Source organism: Peromyscus leucopus, chromosome 23 (genome assembly GCF_004664715.2).
Source record: "Peromyscus leucopus breed LL Stock chromosome 23, UCI_PerLeu_2.1, whole genome shotgun sequence".
In the NCBI taxonomy this organism is placed as follows: domain Eukaryota; kingdom Metazoa; phylum Chordata; class Mammalia; order Rodentia; family Cricetidae; genus Peromyscus; species Peromyscus leucopus.
Window position 1 is genome coordinate 31,357,594 of NC_051082.1, and position 16,189 is coordinate 31,373,782.

Here is a 16,189-nt window from a genome sequence, read left to right on the forward strand (position 1 = left end):
TTCCAGGCCAGCCTGGTCTACAGAGTGAGTTCCAGGATAGCCAGGACTACACAGAGAATCTGTCTCAGAAAAAAAAGTTTTAAATTATGTTTTAATTTATTCAAGTGCATGTGTATTGGCACTGGGGGAGGGTACATGCCATAGCACACAGGTGAAGGTTAGAGATCAACTTGTAGGAGTCTGTTTTTTTGCACCATGTGGGTCTGGTGGGTACAACTCAGGTCCTCAGGCTTGGTGGCAAGTGCCTTTACCTGCCGAGCCATATCTATCTATCTATCATCTATCTATCTATCATCTATCTATCTATCTATCATCTATCTATCTATCTATCTATCTATCTATCTATCTATCTATCTATCTATCTATCATCTATCATCTATCTATCTATCTATGTATTTATCATCTCTCTGTCTATGTATCTATCAATCATCTATCTATCTGTTTATCTATCTTCTGTCTATCATCTATCTACCTACTACCTGCCTATCATCTATGTACCTTCCTTCCTTCCTTCCTTCCTTTCTTTCTTTCTTTTGCCTTAAACATTTATTTTACTTCATCATACTTTAAATTTATTTTAAATTATGTGTGGTCTGTGCACATGAGTGTAGATTTTGAGAGGGCAGAGGCTTTGGATTCCCTGGAGGTAGAGTTATAGATGGTGGTGAGTTTCCTAACGTGGGTGCCGGCAATCCAACTTGGGTCCAAAGGAAGAGCAGTATGTGCTCCTAACCACTGAGCCATCTCTCTAGTTCCCTTCCTTCCTTCCTTCTTATATTATTAATTATTATATTAATAATAATATATTAATAAATAATAAATAATTAATAATAACTACGGTGCCTTTACATTTTATAGTTAATATCTGTGTGTTCCTGCTCTAGGGGGAAAAAAAGCCTGTTGTACATGTTAGCTTCTCTCACGATCGGAAACATAACTCAACAGCCACTTTATAGCTAAGGAAACGGAAACAGGTCCTGGTCAGGGCGTTTTTGGTTGTTGTTTTTTTTTAACATGAAGACCACAAGCCAAGCCATAATGGATCTATTCTGAGCAGCCAGCCCAGGAAGAGACGTGGGGCTCTGTTGCTCAACTTTCATGAAGCGCAGAACAGCCTTTGCAGCCCAAATCGGTAAAGCGCTGCGAGGCTCCTTTCTCTGTTGCCATAAATCAAAAACTCATTGCAGCGAGTGCAGATGTTTCCTGTACGAATGCCAAAAAGCAAACGGCTCACGTTGCCCCTGACGACGTAGCTGGAGTCGCTCAGGATGTCTCGGGCCAGTCCAAAGTCACAGATCTTCACCACCTTCCCGTGGGTGACCAGCACGTTCCTGGCCGCCAGGTCTCTGTGGACACACTAGAAGAAAGAAGCCAGAATGACCATGGCTGGGACTGACACTTTCAGAGAGTGAGGTCTCTTCAACTTTCAGGTTCACACCAGCTATAGAGGAGTGGGCGGGCGGTGACGGGCACACACCCCAAGAACACAGTGGCCGAGTCCTCAGTTACCTCAGCCTCAGTCCTTTGAGTCTCAACAGGGCATCCTTGGAGCCATAAGCAAAAGCAGTACCAAAAGATGCCTTCAGTGAGCCCCAGGAAGCTTCTAGCAGCTGTCTTCCTGTGCGTGAGTGTGAAGAACGGAGTCTCTTCTGGATAATGAAATGGCTTTAAGAAAAAAACTGTACTAGCATTGCACCATGAGGCCTGTCATCGTGCAATGCTAGCACTTGGGAGGCTGAGGCAGGAGGATTTCCAAGTTTGAGGCCAGCCTGGGCTACATAGAAAGATCTTGTCTCTAAATAAATAAATGAACACACTAATATCACATAAAGTACTCAGAAGAAATTAGTTTTGGGGGCCGAAGGGACGATGGCTCAGTGGGAAAAAGCATTTGCCATATAAACCTGATGACCTGAGTTAGACCCCTGGATCCCACAGTGAAGGGAGAGAATCAACTCCTGAAGTTGTCCTCTGACTTCTATACACACACCATGGCATGCATGCACTCACGTTCACACACACACACACACACACACACACACACACACACACGCACACACGACACACCACCACACTAACAAAAATTATTTTTTAAAGGGGGAGGACTAGAGAGAGGGCTCAGAGATTAAAAGCATGTACTGCTCCTGCAGAGGACCCGAGTTCAGTCCCCAGCACCCACATCAGACCCCTCACAGCCACCAGTAACGCCAACTCCAGGGAATCTGACACCTTCTCTGGCCTCCATGGACACTACTCTCTCTCTCTCTGTCTCTCTCTCTGTCTCTCTCTCATACACACACACACACACACACACACACACACACACACACACACACCCTGGGCGGGGCGGGTGGGGGTGGCAAGTGGCAGGTAGGTTTTGAAAATAGAACTACAAGTCCCTGAAGGGGACTGAACCCTCTGAAAGAAGATGCTGGAGAGAACATGGCACCCACAGGGTCCCAGTGTGCGCCCTTCAACCTTTGAAAGGACAAAATCACACAAATGAAAATACCTGTGCCGGCCCCTCTCCTGCTCCCCGTCTCCAAGACCGATTTGTTTGTTTGTTTGTTTGTTTGTTTGTTTGTTTGTTTGTTTCGTGCGGCAGCGCCTTGCAGTCTGCCCCTTTCCCCGACATGCCCTCCCGGCTCCCTGCCCTGTCCATCTTGTCCATAGCTGCTCTGGGAAAGGCCCTGATGGCCGGCAAGGTGCCTGCCCTACCTGGACTTCCTGCTGTCCATCCCCCTGAGTTCCATCTGAAGCTTTCCCGCTCCCTCTCCTGTTCCTCATTCTTTCTCCTCCACAGCTCCTCAGCCCACTCTCTTCCAGGCCTCCGTGTCCTCCATCGAGGCACGTCCACTGAACCCAGGGATGCAACTGCCACCACTCAAGTTTCAGTTATCACCAAAGACTTCTTCTGTACTTCAGCTAGGCATGGGGGCCATCTCCTTCCCCGGGCTGTCCTCACCATGACCTTCTGCAGATCTAAGTGACTGCCTTGATCCAAATGGCTCCCTCCAGACCCACACTCCCTAAACACCCCATGTACCCTGCTGCTTTTCTTTGTTCAAAGCTGGCCCCGGCTGCTGCATGAACTCTCACCTGAAGCCTTTTCTTCCCGGTCCCTCACTGGCCAGACCTGTCACTCATGTTCCACATTAGTTCAGTGACAAAATTTACCACAGGACACAGATTTGTATGTCTGCTTGTCTTTCCTCTATCAACACAAAATCTATGGGAGCAGACGTCACCTCCTCACTGCATCTCTGCTCCAACACAGTGTCAGCATCTGTGTGATGGAGTCAAGGAGCAGGAAGGACGCAATGCTGGGCAGGACTCAGAGGGAAGTCCTGCAGTGAAGACCAATGGGTCTAAAAACTGGACATTCTTCAAAGGATCATGTTAGAACATGCCTAGGAGTAAAACGACAGGAAGCCGGTGCCCTTGACAAACACAGATTCTCCTCTTGGGCTGCCCCTTCCTCAGGTCCACTGAAAGCAGAGAACAGGTGAACATGTACCACTGGCCATTGTAGCTCAGCAGCATGGGGTACTACTGATTCCCTTCATGGTCACAAGGGCTGGCCAGTCTCTGCCACTGCCTAGCGTCATGAGGGAGGAATGGACTGCACACACTGGGCCCGGGAAAGCAGAAATCCAAAATTCCAAGTACTGGTCTCATTGAACATATGGTTCTTACACCACCTTCAAGCTGAAAGTCTCAAGTGGGATCATGGAAGGGGAGGACTGTGTTAGCTTCCCAGCCAGCGAACGGGGGCAGGTGGCCAAGGCAGACGCTCTCTCTCCACATCTTCATAAAGCACTACTGTCCGTGTGGAGGTGAACTACCAATAAAGTGGGCAGGGAGCTCCAGGAAAGGGGATCCCAACAGCAGTGAAGGAGGAGCACTCATCAGGTCTGTGAGGTGAGAAACCCTGCTCCTGCCGAGGAGGAACCCTGCCGAGGAGGAACCCTGCCGAGGCAGTGACTTTTTCATGGAAGAAAATAGAGTTGAGATCATCTTTCCAAAGTCAGAGAGAAACAGAGGACAAGGAGGGGTGGAGAATAAGAAATCTAAAGAAGAAATTGGGGGGGGGGATTTGAAAGAGAAAGGAATGGCGGAGGGTCCAGAGAACATCGCTCCCAAATTCGGAGCCTCAGAATGCTGGTTATCTGAACTTAGGCATCTGGGATCAGCAGGTACGGGCGTGGGGTGGGGGTGGTGGTGGTGGTGGTGGTGGTGGTAAGGGGGGGGGGCTTTTCTCTGCAGCTCATTATCCTCCTGAAGACTGATCTGCCAGTGGCAAACAAATGCTCTCAAATTCTTACTGAAATACCATTAGCCAGAAGCATCAAGTTCACCCCACAGAGAAGCCTGGAAACCATACACCACACCCAGAGCCCAGAGGGCCTTTGTCCCAGACCATCATCTGTCCTTGGTCATTTCATTTACTTTTCTGATTTTTTGCAGCGCTGAGGGTTGAACTCACGGTCTCTGCCATTCTATACAAGTGCTGGACCAGCAAGCTACACCTTCAGCCCACTGTTTCTTCTTCAGGCTGTTCATTTCCATAAAATCCTTCCCTCCCTGAGATGGCTCAGTGGTGGCTGTCAACTTGACCACATCTGGAATCAACGAACACCCAGGCAGCTGGTCCAGTCTGTGAGAGACCTTCTTGACTGGATTATCTGAAGTCAGAAGACGCACCTAACATCTGGGCCACACCCTCTGGTGGCAGCCCCACATAAAGGATGTGAAGAAGGAACTTTTGCTTTTCGCCTGCTTGCCCTCACTCTTGCTGACAGGTTCATCTGTCTGTCCTGCTGCCGAGGCATCCTTCGCTGGTGTTAGAATCGATTTCTTCAGGATCCAGCACACATTGAAGAGAGCACCGAGGCTAACACCACGACTTCCCTGGGACTCCTGTACATGACTGGGATTGCTGAGACAGCTAGTCTTCTGTACTGAACAACTACCAGATTCTTGTCCTTTCCACTGGGAGACGGAACAACTACCAGATTCTTGTCCTTTCCACTGGGAGACAGAACAACTACCAGATTCTTGTTTTTTCCACTGGGAGACGGCCACTGTTGGATCTCTGAGACCACTGCCTGGAAGTCATTCCAATAAATCCCTATACACACATATATATGTGCGTGCATGGGTGCGTGCGTGCGTGTGTGTGTGTGTGTGTGTGTGTGTGTGTGTGTGTGTGTGTAATTTTCTACCAGTTCTGTTCTGTTAGAGAATCCTAATTAAACACTATCCCTCTGAAATACACACCTCTATCACTATGGAGAAACTCTGTAAGATACAACAACCTCGCCCTTCTTTGCTTTCCGACATTTTGTGTAGCACACACACAGACGTAAAAACTTTGTATGCTTTTCCACCTGCTAATTTGTTTATTACCGCTTTACTTCGGCAGACATAAAGATCTGAGGCTCTGGTGTGACAGAGCAACCCCCTCTGTTGCTACAAGGGAGCCAGTGATGCAAGAGACGCCCCAGAGAATGGCTTTGATGACTTGCCGTGTGCACCGGCAGGGACCGGCAGGGACCGGCAGGGGAGAAGCAGTGGCATGAAGTAACACTGGGGGATCAAGGTGCAGCTCTTGTGAACAGGGGACTAGCCACTGCAAAGAGAAACGTTCTGCAGTGCCGAGGCTAGCCCAGGCTACACACGATCAGGTTGTTAGCTGGCTGGGAGGCGGAACGAGCCACCTTTGGGCTTCCATTCACGCCCTGAACACAGACACTCTGCACAGGGCGCATCCTGAATTCCTGTGTCAGTGGGGATGGAGACACCGTGCTTCTTCCAGTGGGGCTTCTCAGGGACTGGCTGTGAACTTCCTAGACATTCCACAGGATTTTGGCTCTGCCAAGGGGCCCTGGGCCCTTGTGCTGCAGAGACTCCATTGTAGATGAGACGGTGTCGGGGCAGGAGGACAGACATTAAGGGAGGGACATTTCTTTCCTTTTTGAGAGGTGGTGGAGGTGGTGGTGGTGGTGGTGGTGGTGGTGGTGGTGGTGGTGGTGGTAGAGGTGGTTTTGAGACAGGGTTTCTCTCTGTAGCTTTGGAACCTATCCTGGAGCTCGCTCTGTAGCCCAGGCTGACCTTGAACTCACAGAGATCCACCTGCCTCTGCCTCCCGAGTGCTGGGATTAAAGGCGTACACTGCCACCACCGCCCAACTTAAGGGAGGGATGTTAAAATGAACAAGAAGCAACCATGAGCACGTCTCTTTTCCACAGCTGCATGCACACACACACCTTCTCTCTAATTCTCTTTTTACACTTCCTGCTAGTTCTCTCTTTCAAAGGCGCTTACCGACTTGAACTCCAGGAATTCCATGCCTTTGGCCACTTGGTACGCAAAGCAAAGAAGGTCTTCAAACGTCAGCACATTCAAATCTTCTTCTTCTTCCAGCCTCTTCTGGTTTTCATATGCAATCTCATCTGTAAAACAGATCCACTCTTCACTTCTCCCCAACACTAGCCTGCCTTCTCGGGCCTCTTCAGGACGTAGCTAAGGTGGCAGGCGGTGTGGGGGTGTGCAGACGTTTCTAAGAGGACTTTAGCTTGATCTGCCCTCCTGCTCTCGGCTCAACAGACCAAATCTTATGGCGTCACCCACACAAAAGGTCCATTATACAAAGAGGAGGGAATAGTTGACTTTCGGAAATCAAAAGCAACTGCCAACCCTCCCCAGAAGGCAGGTTCCTGGGCATGAGGATGGAATTGCCTCTGCTTCAATCCTTACACAAGAGGTCCCCCCGAGGGGACTGGAGAGATGGCTTAGTGGTTAAGAGCACCAGCTGCTCTTCCAGAGGTCCTGAGTTCAATTCCCAGCAACCGCAACCGCATGGTAGCTCACGACCATCTATAGTGGGGTCTGATGCCCTCTTCTGGCATAAAGACATACATGCAGATAGAGCACTCATATACATAAAACAAATTAATTAATTAAAAAATAAAGATGATCCAAGTGTTCAGGTGGAAGCTCCATCTCAGAGCGCGCATACACACACACACACACACACACACACACACACACAGAGTGCAATTTTAAAAAGCTGTGTGGAACTCTTAGATTCATTTCAAAGTGCTACCAATAACAAGAAATGATTACCTTCAGAATGAAGTGAATTCCCGTTGAACCCTGAGACATCCAAGGCCGGGTGTATCTGAACTTCTCGTGAACCAGGCATACTATTAAAAATAAATTTGTTTCTTCATTATTTACATTTTTCCTCTGAGCAGGCATTTTATTAGAAAAAAAGCACAACTCATCAGAGGAACAGATTCCAGTTACAAATGGGCTTTTAAGTGGAAAGCATACTGCCAGCTTGTCAACGGGACCCTGTGTACATTGAGCGCATCTGTGTGCTGCGGTTCACAGGCTCACCCTGGATAAGAGAGGGCATTCAGTCACTGTTGCACTGTAAGCTGGGTACTTCAAACAGAAATCGGGGCTGCAAACGATTTGCTATGTCCTGAGGTTGACAGAAGGAAGGAGCAGGTTCCGGCTGGTGCTAGCCATTTCCCCTAAGTTCATACAACACAGAGCTTATCAATGAAGTGCTGTGCTATCTTTTTACGTGAACATGCTTGATCTTTGGGTTTCTGCTGTGCTGCGGATGGAGCCAGGGCCTGGTGCCTGCTTGGCTGCGAAGGTGCGCCCCAGCTCAGCACCCTCTTTCTAAGCCGGCTTCTGTAAAGCCTGCTTCCTTCCTCTGTGGAATAAACAAAGAGCCGCACAGATCCTCTTTCCAAGCACATCACACAGATGTCGGCACCAAACGGGCCACGACTCAGTTTTTCCCAACATCTGAGTCCATCCCAAGTTACAATTTACTGTTGGAAAATGGATTAATGCTTCTACTACATGGATATTCCAAATAAATTGCCAGGTTATTTAACACCCCAGTGACCAAAATGAGGCAAAGGAGTAGTTACTGGTCACCCCACATCTGTGTTAGGGTGGCGGCGTCTCTGTTCAGAGTGTGCACGGCCGGCTGGGGATGAGGTTCAGTGGTGGAGGATTTGTTGAGCATGCATTGTGCCCTAAGTTTGGCTCCCAGCACCACACCACACCCCAATAATATATAAAATACAAAAGAACAAATAAGTCAGGCAGAGTAACAGATGAGCAGTAATAACCAGTGATAATAATAGAGTGCAATGTTGATAATTATTGTTTGTAAAGTTACTTAAAACTTAAGAAATGTTTTTTTCTGGACTTTTCTATGTCTGTATTTTTGGAGCGTGGTTTCCGGTAGGTAACTGAAACTTTCCTAAGCAAAACAAGAGATCATGGGACTGAAGTCCACAGCACAGACAAATGATGGCCCGAGGACACAGCATCTGCCAGCGCTTGTATGTCTGTCCCCGAGTGCAGAGTCATAAAGGCCCACGGGTCTCTTACCTGGAATTTGAATGTGACTGGAAAGCGGGGTAAAAACTGAAATTATGCTCCTTAAAGATCTCCGTCCATGTCCTGTGAAACTTTTCTCTTTTACTTCTCAGGTAGTTGAGGAGGTCGCCATAGCAACAGTACTCAAAAATCAAATACACTGGCCCTGCAACAGTTACAATTTTAGTTACAGATAAATGAAAGTCACAGGTTGTTCTTTCAGAAGCCAGTCTAGCACAACAGAGCCCATGACTTTCCAGCGCTCCCCTTCTGGAAAGTACTTTCTTGTTTGCTTGTTTTGTTTTGTTTTCAAGATAAGGTTACTCTGTGTACCCCTGGCTGACCTAGAACTTGCTCTGTAGACCAGGTTAGCCTCAAACTCACAGAGAAACGCCTGCTTCTACCTCTCGAGTGCTGGGATTAAAGGCATGGGCTACTACTCCGGGCCCAGAAATTACTTTTTATGAGCTGTATCTTTTTTTAAAAAAAACCTTTATTTATTAATTATGTATAGAGTGTTCTGCCTGCATGTCTGCCTGCAGGCCATAACGGGGAGCCAGATCTCATTATGGATGGTTGTGAGCCACCATGTGGGTGCTGGGAACTGAACTCAGGTCCTCTGGAAGAGCGGCCAGTACTCCTAACCTCTCTCCAGCCCCATGAGCCATATCCTTGAATTTTACATTCAATCTCACTCAATTCAAACATCTGTGCCTCTCTCTTGAGCTCTGAACATGTGACCTCACCATCTCCACTGGCCGTGTGTGGTGAGCTCTGAAACTAACTTCACTACTGCATTTAGGCCATCCTCAGAGCTCAGTACCACAACGTGAATGTGTAGGGTGGAGGCTGTTTTCCAGGAGGTTAGAACTCTATGATAGAGTAGGAAAAAAAGAGGGCCATGTGGTCTACGGACTGGCCAACATCTAATTCCACTTGAAATGGGACTGAGGAAAGAGTGAAAATGGGGGGGGGGGGGAGCCTGGGCAGTGGTGGCACACACCTTAAATGCCAGCAGGTGGATCTCCGAGTTGGGGGCTAGCCTGGTCTATAGGGCTAGTTCTTGGCCAGCCAGGGCAGTTACACAGAGAAACCCTGTCGAAAGAAGGAAGGAAGGGAGGGAGGACGGAAGGAAGGAAGGAAGGAAGGAGGACAGAAGGATGGACTGGTGTTCTGTCTGCAGACGTTACCTGACAGCGTGCATGCCCCCAGCAGATTCACGATGTTGTCATGGTGACCCAGCTGAGTCATCATTTTGAGCTCGGACATGAGCGCCTCCTTCTCACAGCTGTCCGCTTTTTCTGTTAATGGGGGAGCAGAAACAGTGTTGACCTCCAGTACCTGTGTGTTGTTTTATAAATCAAACATTTCCCCGGTTCAGATCACAACTTACATAAATTCAAAACTGAAAGAGAAAAACTGACCCAGAAGTGATACACGACTTTTGATAATAATGTCCGGTGTTTTCAGGCAGAATTCAAAGGCAGGAGTTATAAATGTTGACTATATGAACATATCCTTTTCTTAGACCTCCCTCGAGACAGGGTCTCAGTATTAGCCCTGGCTGGCCTCAAGCTCACCATGTAGATTAGGTTGGCCTCAAAACCTAATCTACTGAGAGTTGCCTACTTCTGCCTCCTGGGGTCGAAGTATGCACTGCCATGTCCAGCAAGAATATAGATTTCGGGCTGGAGAGATAGCTCAGAGGTTAAGAACACTGGCTGTTCTTCCAGAGGTCCTGAGTTCAATTCCTAGCACCCACATGGTGACTCACAACCATCTACAATGAGATCTGCTGCCCTCTTCTGGTCTGCAGGCAGAACACTCACTGTATACATAACAAATAAATAAATCTTTCTTTTTTTTTTAAAAAAAAAAAAGAATACAGATTTTTACTAGATTTTTCCCCGACCAACAAAAATAACACCCCATCCCCACCCCAGCCCTCAAACCAGGCAGACAACATGATTTTCCTAGTGGAAGAAGCTGCCAGGTGGTTGCTTGGCTGACAGGAAGGGCAGGAGGAGCTTCAGCAAGAATAGCCGCCCCTAACATGTAGCTGGTCCTCAGGCCTAGAAACTTCCATTTGTAAACATGTCTGATGGGAAGTCAGAAAAGACAATGCATGTACTTTTAAGCCAACGCAGTCTCTCCAGGGGACGGACCCGAACAGTGAGGTGAACTGTACTCACAACCTGGCCAGGGAGTGAGCACAGAGATGTTCCAGCGCTCCTGTCACTGAGGCCAGTGTCGCTGCTGGGGGCACCCCTGCCCTAGTGGGCTTTGAAGCCCCAGGGACAAGGGTGGCATCTTTCTTGGGAATCTCTGCTCCAGGCTCCACGTACTCTTGGTTCTATGCAAACACTGCCGTTTTACAGAAGGGACCTGATCATCTGGGATTCTGGTATCTGCCAAGGGGACGGTGGAACCAACTTCCTAAAGAAACTGGGGGATGGCCACACAAGATAAAGGACTGTAGGATTCCCCAGGGGGACACTGAACAGCCTGAAGAGGCAGGGAGAGAGGTCCACTGGACCGTGGAGGAAGCCGAGTGAGTCTCCTGCAGTGGGACTGGACATAAAAGACCACACTGCTGGTTGAAGCAGCAGAACACACAGTGTTAAGATGGAACAGGGTGGGGAACATCTTATGCCACTTTCAGGAGGCTTTGGGCTGATACAGCAGGTGAGATGTGAGCCGGAGAGCTGTGCTAGAGTCTGGAGTTCTGAGAGGAGTCTACACAGTGCTCTTGTGACTTGCTGCAGAAAACTTGATTCTTTTTTTTTTTTTAATGGTAGCATTAAACTCAGGGCTTCAAGCACGCCTGAGTATGTGTTCTACTACGTAGCTACATGCATAGCCTCCAGGGACTCGATCTGGTCCATAGCGTGAGAGGAGGCTTCCCTAAGGAAGCGATCTCTAAGCTGACGTCTGAAAGATGAGCGGATTCCTGAAGCGAAAGGGGAAGAGCAGGTGGAGGAGGTCACCTGTGCGAGGATGGGGGGTGGGGAGACAGCATGGCACTGTGCGGAACCGAAAGGAGGCGTCCTGAGAAGGAGGGGTGTAAAGGCTGAGCCGGGGCCGAACTGCTCAAGGTCGTGGGAACCATTCTCAGAGCAACAGAAAGCCACTGGGCAGCCGGGCGGTAACAGCGCACACCTTTAATCCTAACACTCAGGAGGCAGAGGCAGGTGGATCTCTGAGTTTGAGGCCAGCCTGGACTACAGAGCGAGATCCAGGGCAGCCAGAGCTCCACAGAGAAACCTTGTCTCAAAAAAAACAAACAAAAGAAAAAAGAAAAAGAACGAAAGAAAGCCAAAGGTAATGCCATGCAGGAAGACGATGTGATCTGTTCTCCATGACAGCCACGCAGCACCTCAGCACACAGTCCCCAGCAGAAGATGCTGGGTGCCTGCTTTGGAAGCTACCATCAGTGGCCAGGACAGACGGAACCGGATCACCATGGAGACAGGAAACCTGTTGCAGAAGCGTGGAAGAGGGACAGTGACGAGCACCTGCTTCCTCATTTCTCTCCCTGTGTGGAATGCAGTCTCCCTGAAATGACACAGTAATCACTAAGCTGGAGCAGAGATGGGGTCCAGGGTGGGGGACTTCAACATGAACGAGTAACACTGAGATACGAGTATCTGGGCACATGACGCCAAGGCTTAGAAGGGGAATGGTTATGAGAGCTCTGGATACAGCAGGTGAAGCTGTGTTCTGGAGGGCAGCCCATGGTGAGTGTGTGGAGTGCGTGGAGGGAAGAGGAACTCCACACAGGAAGCTGACGTCGGCCCTTCAATAGCCATGCTATGTAACCAGCCCAGGAACCTGCAGCAGGTGAACGGACAATGGAGATGCGGAGCATAGGGTGGGTTATTCAGATGTGAAGAATAGGATTATGTCATCTGGAAGAGGATGGATGGAACTAGAGACTGTCATGTTAAATAAAAGAGCCAAGCTCGCCGGGCGTTGGTGGCGCACGCCTTTAATCCCAGCACTCGGGAGGCAGAGCCAGGCAGATCTCTGTGAGTTCGAGGCCAGCCTGGGCTACCAAGTGAGCTCCACGAAAGGCGCAAAGCTACACAGAGAAACCCTGTCTCGAAAAACCAAAAAAAAAAAAAAAAAAAAAAAAGAGCCAAGCTCAGAAAGACAAAGACCGCGTGTCATCTCTCACATGTAGACTCTAGATTAAAAAGGGGAAAGGCGCAGAAGTAGAAGGGAGCCATTCGGGAAGAGGGAATGGACCAATCGGAGGAGGAAGAGACTGATAAGAGAGGGTGATGGGAAGTGGTGAACAGGTAGGAAAATGCCACAGTGACACCCTTTATTTTGTGGACCGAAGATATGCTCATAAGGAAAAACAATGTAAGAGAAAGCTACGTATTTGTTACCCAGATTTAACAAGTGATAACGTTCTGTTATTCCTTCAGGATTTTGTACTTTGCAGATACAGGAGGGAATCCATTCCCTTTCATGACCTGCACTTGAGCTACAGAAAATGTATGTATCCTAAACCAAGATATACATATACATATACATATACATATACATATACATATACATATACATATACATATACATAGTGGCTTCACAATAAAAAACAACAACAACAACAACAAAAACTGAATGGAAGACACTCCAGCCAAGGGCTGAGATGCAGGCAGGATGAAGAGGAAGCCCAGGGTGGGGAAGACAGCAGTGACGTGTTCGGAGACGGAAGGACACGCAGCAGCATCTTACATGCTGTGACTCAGGAACACAAAGACTGAACTGATCACAGGTTTAGCTGCCTGGGGTGCCGAAGCTCTGAAAACAGAACCCCAAGCCTCAAACAAAGCATGGTAGCTTTGACTAAAGCAGCAGCCTTGAGGTCCCCCTCCCCTGTCAGGCCACCCTCACCCAACTCTCGTCTCTTAACCTTCTTTCAGCTCAAAGCACAAAGATGGACCTTCTGATGTTCCTTTATCTGCTGCAAGAAATTCTCTTTCCAGGAGAAATGTATGCAATCGCCATGAAATCTTGGAAAGATGAGATTAAAAGTCTCTACGCCCAGGACACCCTACCCAGAAAGACTACAAAAGTCACCTAAGAGACTTTATTATATGATAGGACAGACAGACACACACACACACACACACACACACACACACACACACACACACACACACACCTTCCACTCTGTTCCCTTCTCTAACTCAGGATGAATAGAAGCTCAGTGACCTGGCTATGCTGTGACTCCCCTCGGTGACTGTGGGGGAGGTGTGGGGGGAAGCTCCCTTTACTTTTACAGAGACCACCTTAGCAAGAGAGTGGGCTGGCCGGGAATGAGGTCATACACCTGTAACCTCAGCATTCCTGAAATAAAAGCTAGAGCTGTGAGTTCAAGGCCAGCCTGAGTTATATGGCAAGGCAGGACCTTACAGAATGAAGGGCTGGGGATGTATCTCTGAGGTGGAGGGCTTGTCTAGCAGGCGGAAAGCTCTGGGTTCAATCCTTAGCACTGGGTTAAAAATCGGGTGAGGATGCCGTTGTCTGGGGGTGGATGCCAGATGGGAGGAGACGGAGCAGAGAGGGAAGTGAGAAGTCCCTGGTTTGTTCTCCTCCCCAGAATCTGTGTCAAACCGTAACACAGCAGCCAATAAGAACTGCGCAAAGAGAGAAGAGGAAGCGGGGTTTGCCTTCACGGCTTGTACTCTCGACTCAGGACCCTACCTGCTGCTTGCTCCGCATTAACCTTAGGGCTCGGCAAACAGGAACCATCAGAATAACGGGCGAGAGCAGAGGGAGAGGAGGCAGCCGCACCCCGCCTCTGAGTGATTCTGCTGAGATGACCCCCCCCCCCTTTTGCACTGTACCTTTCAGCATTTTCACTGCCACCTGAATCGAGACTCCCGTTTTACTAATCCCATAGGCTGTCGCATTCATCACTCTCCCGAAAGCACCGGACCCCAGGACTTTCCCTGCAAAGAGGGGGTAAGCACGTGTTAAAAGATTGTTGCAAGGCAGGGCTGGAGAGACGGCTCAGTGGTTAAGAGCACTGGCTGCAATTCCAGAGGACCTGGGTTCAATTCCCAGCACCTACATGGCAGCTCACAACTGTCTGTAACTCCTGTTCCAGGGGATCTGACACCTTCACACCAATGCACATAAAATGAATTTTTAAAAAAGGACACCAGGTAGTGGTGGCGCACACCTTTCATCCCAGCACTAGGGAGGCAGAGGCAGGTGGATCTCCATGAGTTCAAGGCCAGCCTGGGCTACAGTGTGAGTTCCAGGACAGCCAGAGCTACACAGAGAAACCCTGTCTGAAAAAAAAAAAAAAAAAAGATTTCACAAGGAAGAGGAAATGCCACAGAAGCTCTGAACACTCAGTCCTTACCAAACTCTAAGTTTTCTCTTGGAAACTCCCACTTGAGGTCATACTCGTAGTCCCTGAAGTCAACGTAGAAGTACTCGTTATCCAGGGGCCCGGTCACCTGGACCATCTGCAGCTGGCTTTCGTACCTAAGTTGCTTCAGAGATGAACAGGGAGTCAGCGGCAGTCCGCAGAGCTGCAGAGCCAAGCCGGGAAGGAGCCTTCACTGCGCTTTTACCTTTTTGTACTTGTGACAGATCAGCACAGTTAAGACGACGATGAAGGGGAGGCAGAGGCCAATCGTCGCGTAGAAGGAGATGTTGTCTTGGATGAGAGGGAAGAGGCCTGCAAGACAAGCAGAAGCCGGGCGGGGAGCTGAAACTCCTGTGCGCAGTTAGAAGTGGTCCCCCTCTCCATTTAGACTCTCTCACATCCTGTTCAAGTAACCACCATCCTCAGCCCTTATGGGCATCTGTGTATCCTGGGTGCCCCACAGAAAACCAAGCACCATGTCTATGCACAGTAAGTTCCCTTTCCAGAAAATAAGAAACAATTCTGAACCCATTTTTTTTTTTCCTCAGGACGGTTTCTCTGTGTAGTTTTGGTGCCTGTCCTGGAACTCGCTCTGTAGCCCAGGCTGGCCTCAAACTCACAGAGATCCGCCTGGCTCTGCCTCCCGAGTGCTGGCATTAAAGGCGTGAGCCACCGCTGCCCGGCCTGAACCCATTTTTTAAACAAGGCCATTAGCTCATAAGGATGGTAGCCATTTAATCCTTCCACCAAGCCCGGCAGACAAAAAGAAGTCTATGTGTTTGTTACGCAGATTCGTCACATGGGTGTAGAGAAGTCACATACATGAGTATCTGCCTGCATGTGTGTCTATGTGCACCATGTGCATGTCTGGTGCCCTCAGAGGCCAGAAGAGGATGTCAGATCCCCTGGCACTGGAGTTACAGGTGGCTGTGAGCTGCTAAATGGCTGTTGGGAACTGAACCCTGGTCCTCCGCAAGAGCAGCAAGTGCTCTTAACTGGTGAGCCTGACGTCTCTCCACAGCCAGAGCTTGACTTATTTGCCTGTTTTGGTTTGCATTTTTCTGAAGCAGGGTCACTATGTAGCCCAGATTGGACCTGAACTTGGGAACCTCTTGCTTCTGCCCCTGGTACGAGAGGTGGGCTGTGTCCACCACTCCGGGTTTGAATTAATCAATATTATCTGGTGACCCTAAATTACTAGTGCAATTTTAGGAAGACTCTAAAAGCAACCCCAAGACGAGGAACGGCAGGTTAAAAGTAAATAAGGGAATTAACAACTCTGAAAAGGACCGAGATTCCAGATCACCAAGCCTGCCTTGCCTTGGTTAGCTCTTCCCCACACCAGGGGCTCACAGGACTCCACAGCCCTGAGTCATAACACCTAAG

General features: G+C 48.9%; 1 protein-coding gene across 2 annotated transcripts in view; it reads right to left on the bottom strand.

Annotated features, from left to right (window-relative positions):
• The window catches only part of Flt3 (fms related receptor tyrosine kinase 3), an 83,840-nt gene that overhangs the window by 6,866 nt on the left and 60,785 nt on the right, over window positions 1–16,189 (bottom strand). For both annotated transcript variants that reach the window (XM_028878041.2, XM_028878043.2), the window contains 8 exons: window positions 15,009–15,115; window positions 14,795–14,927; window positions 14,271–14,375; window positions 9,603–9,713; window positions 8,425–8,578; window positions 7,129–7,208; window positions 6,328–6,455; window positions 1,235–1,357 (listed from right to left, as the gene is read on the bottom strand). In XM_028878041.2, coding sequence (XP_028733874.1) covers window positions 1,235–1,357; window positions 6,328–6,455; window positions 7,129–7,208; window positions 8,425–8,578; window positions 9,603–9,713; window positions 14,271–14,375; window positions 14,795–14,927; window positions 15,009–15,115 — 941 coding nt within the window. The remainder of the gene's footprint in view (window positions 1–1,234; window positions 1,358–6,327; window positions 6,456–7,128; window positions 7,209–8,424; window positions 8,579–9,602; window positions 9,714–14,270; window positions 14,376–14,794; window positions 14,928–15,008; window positions 15,116–16,189) is intronic.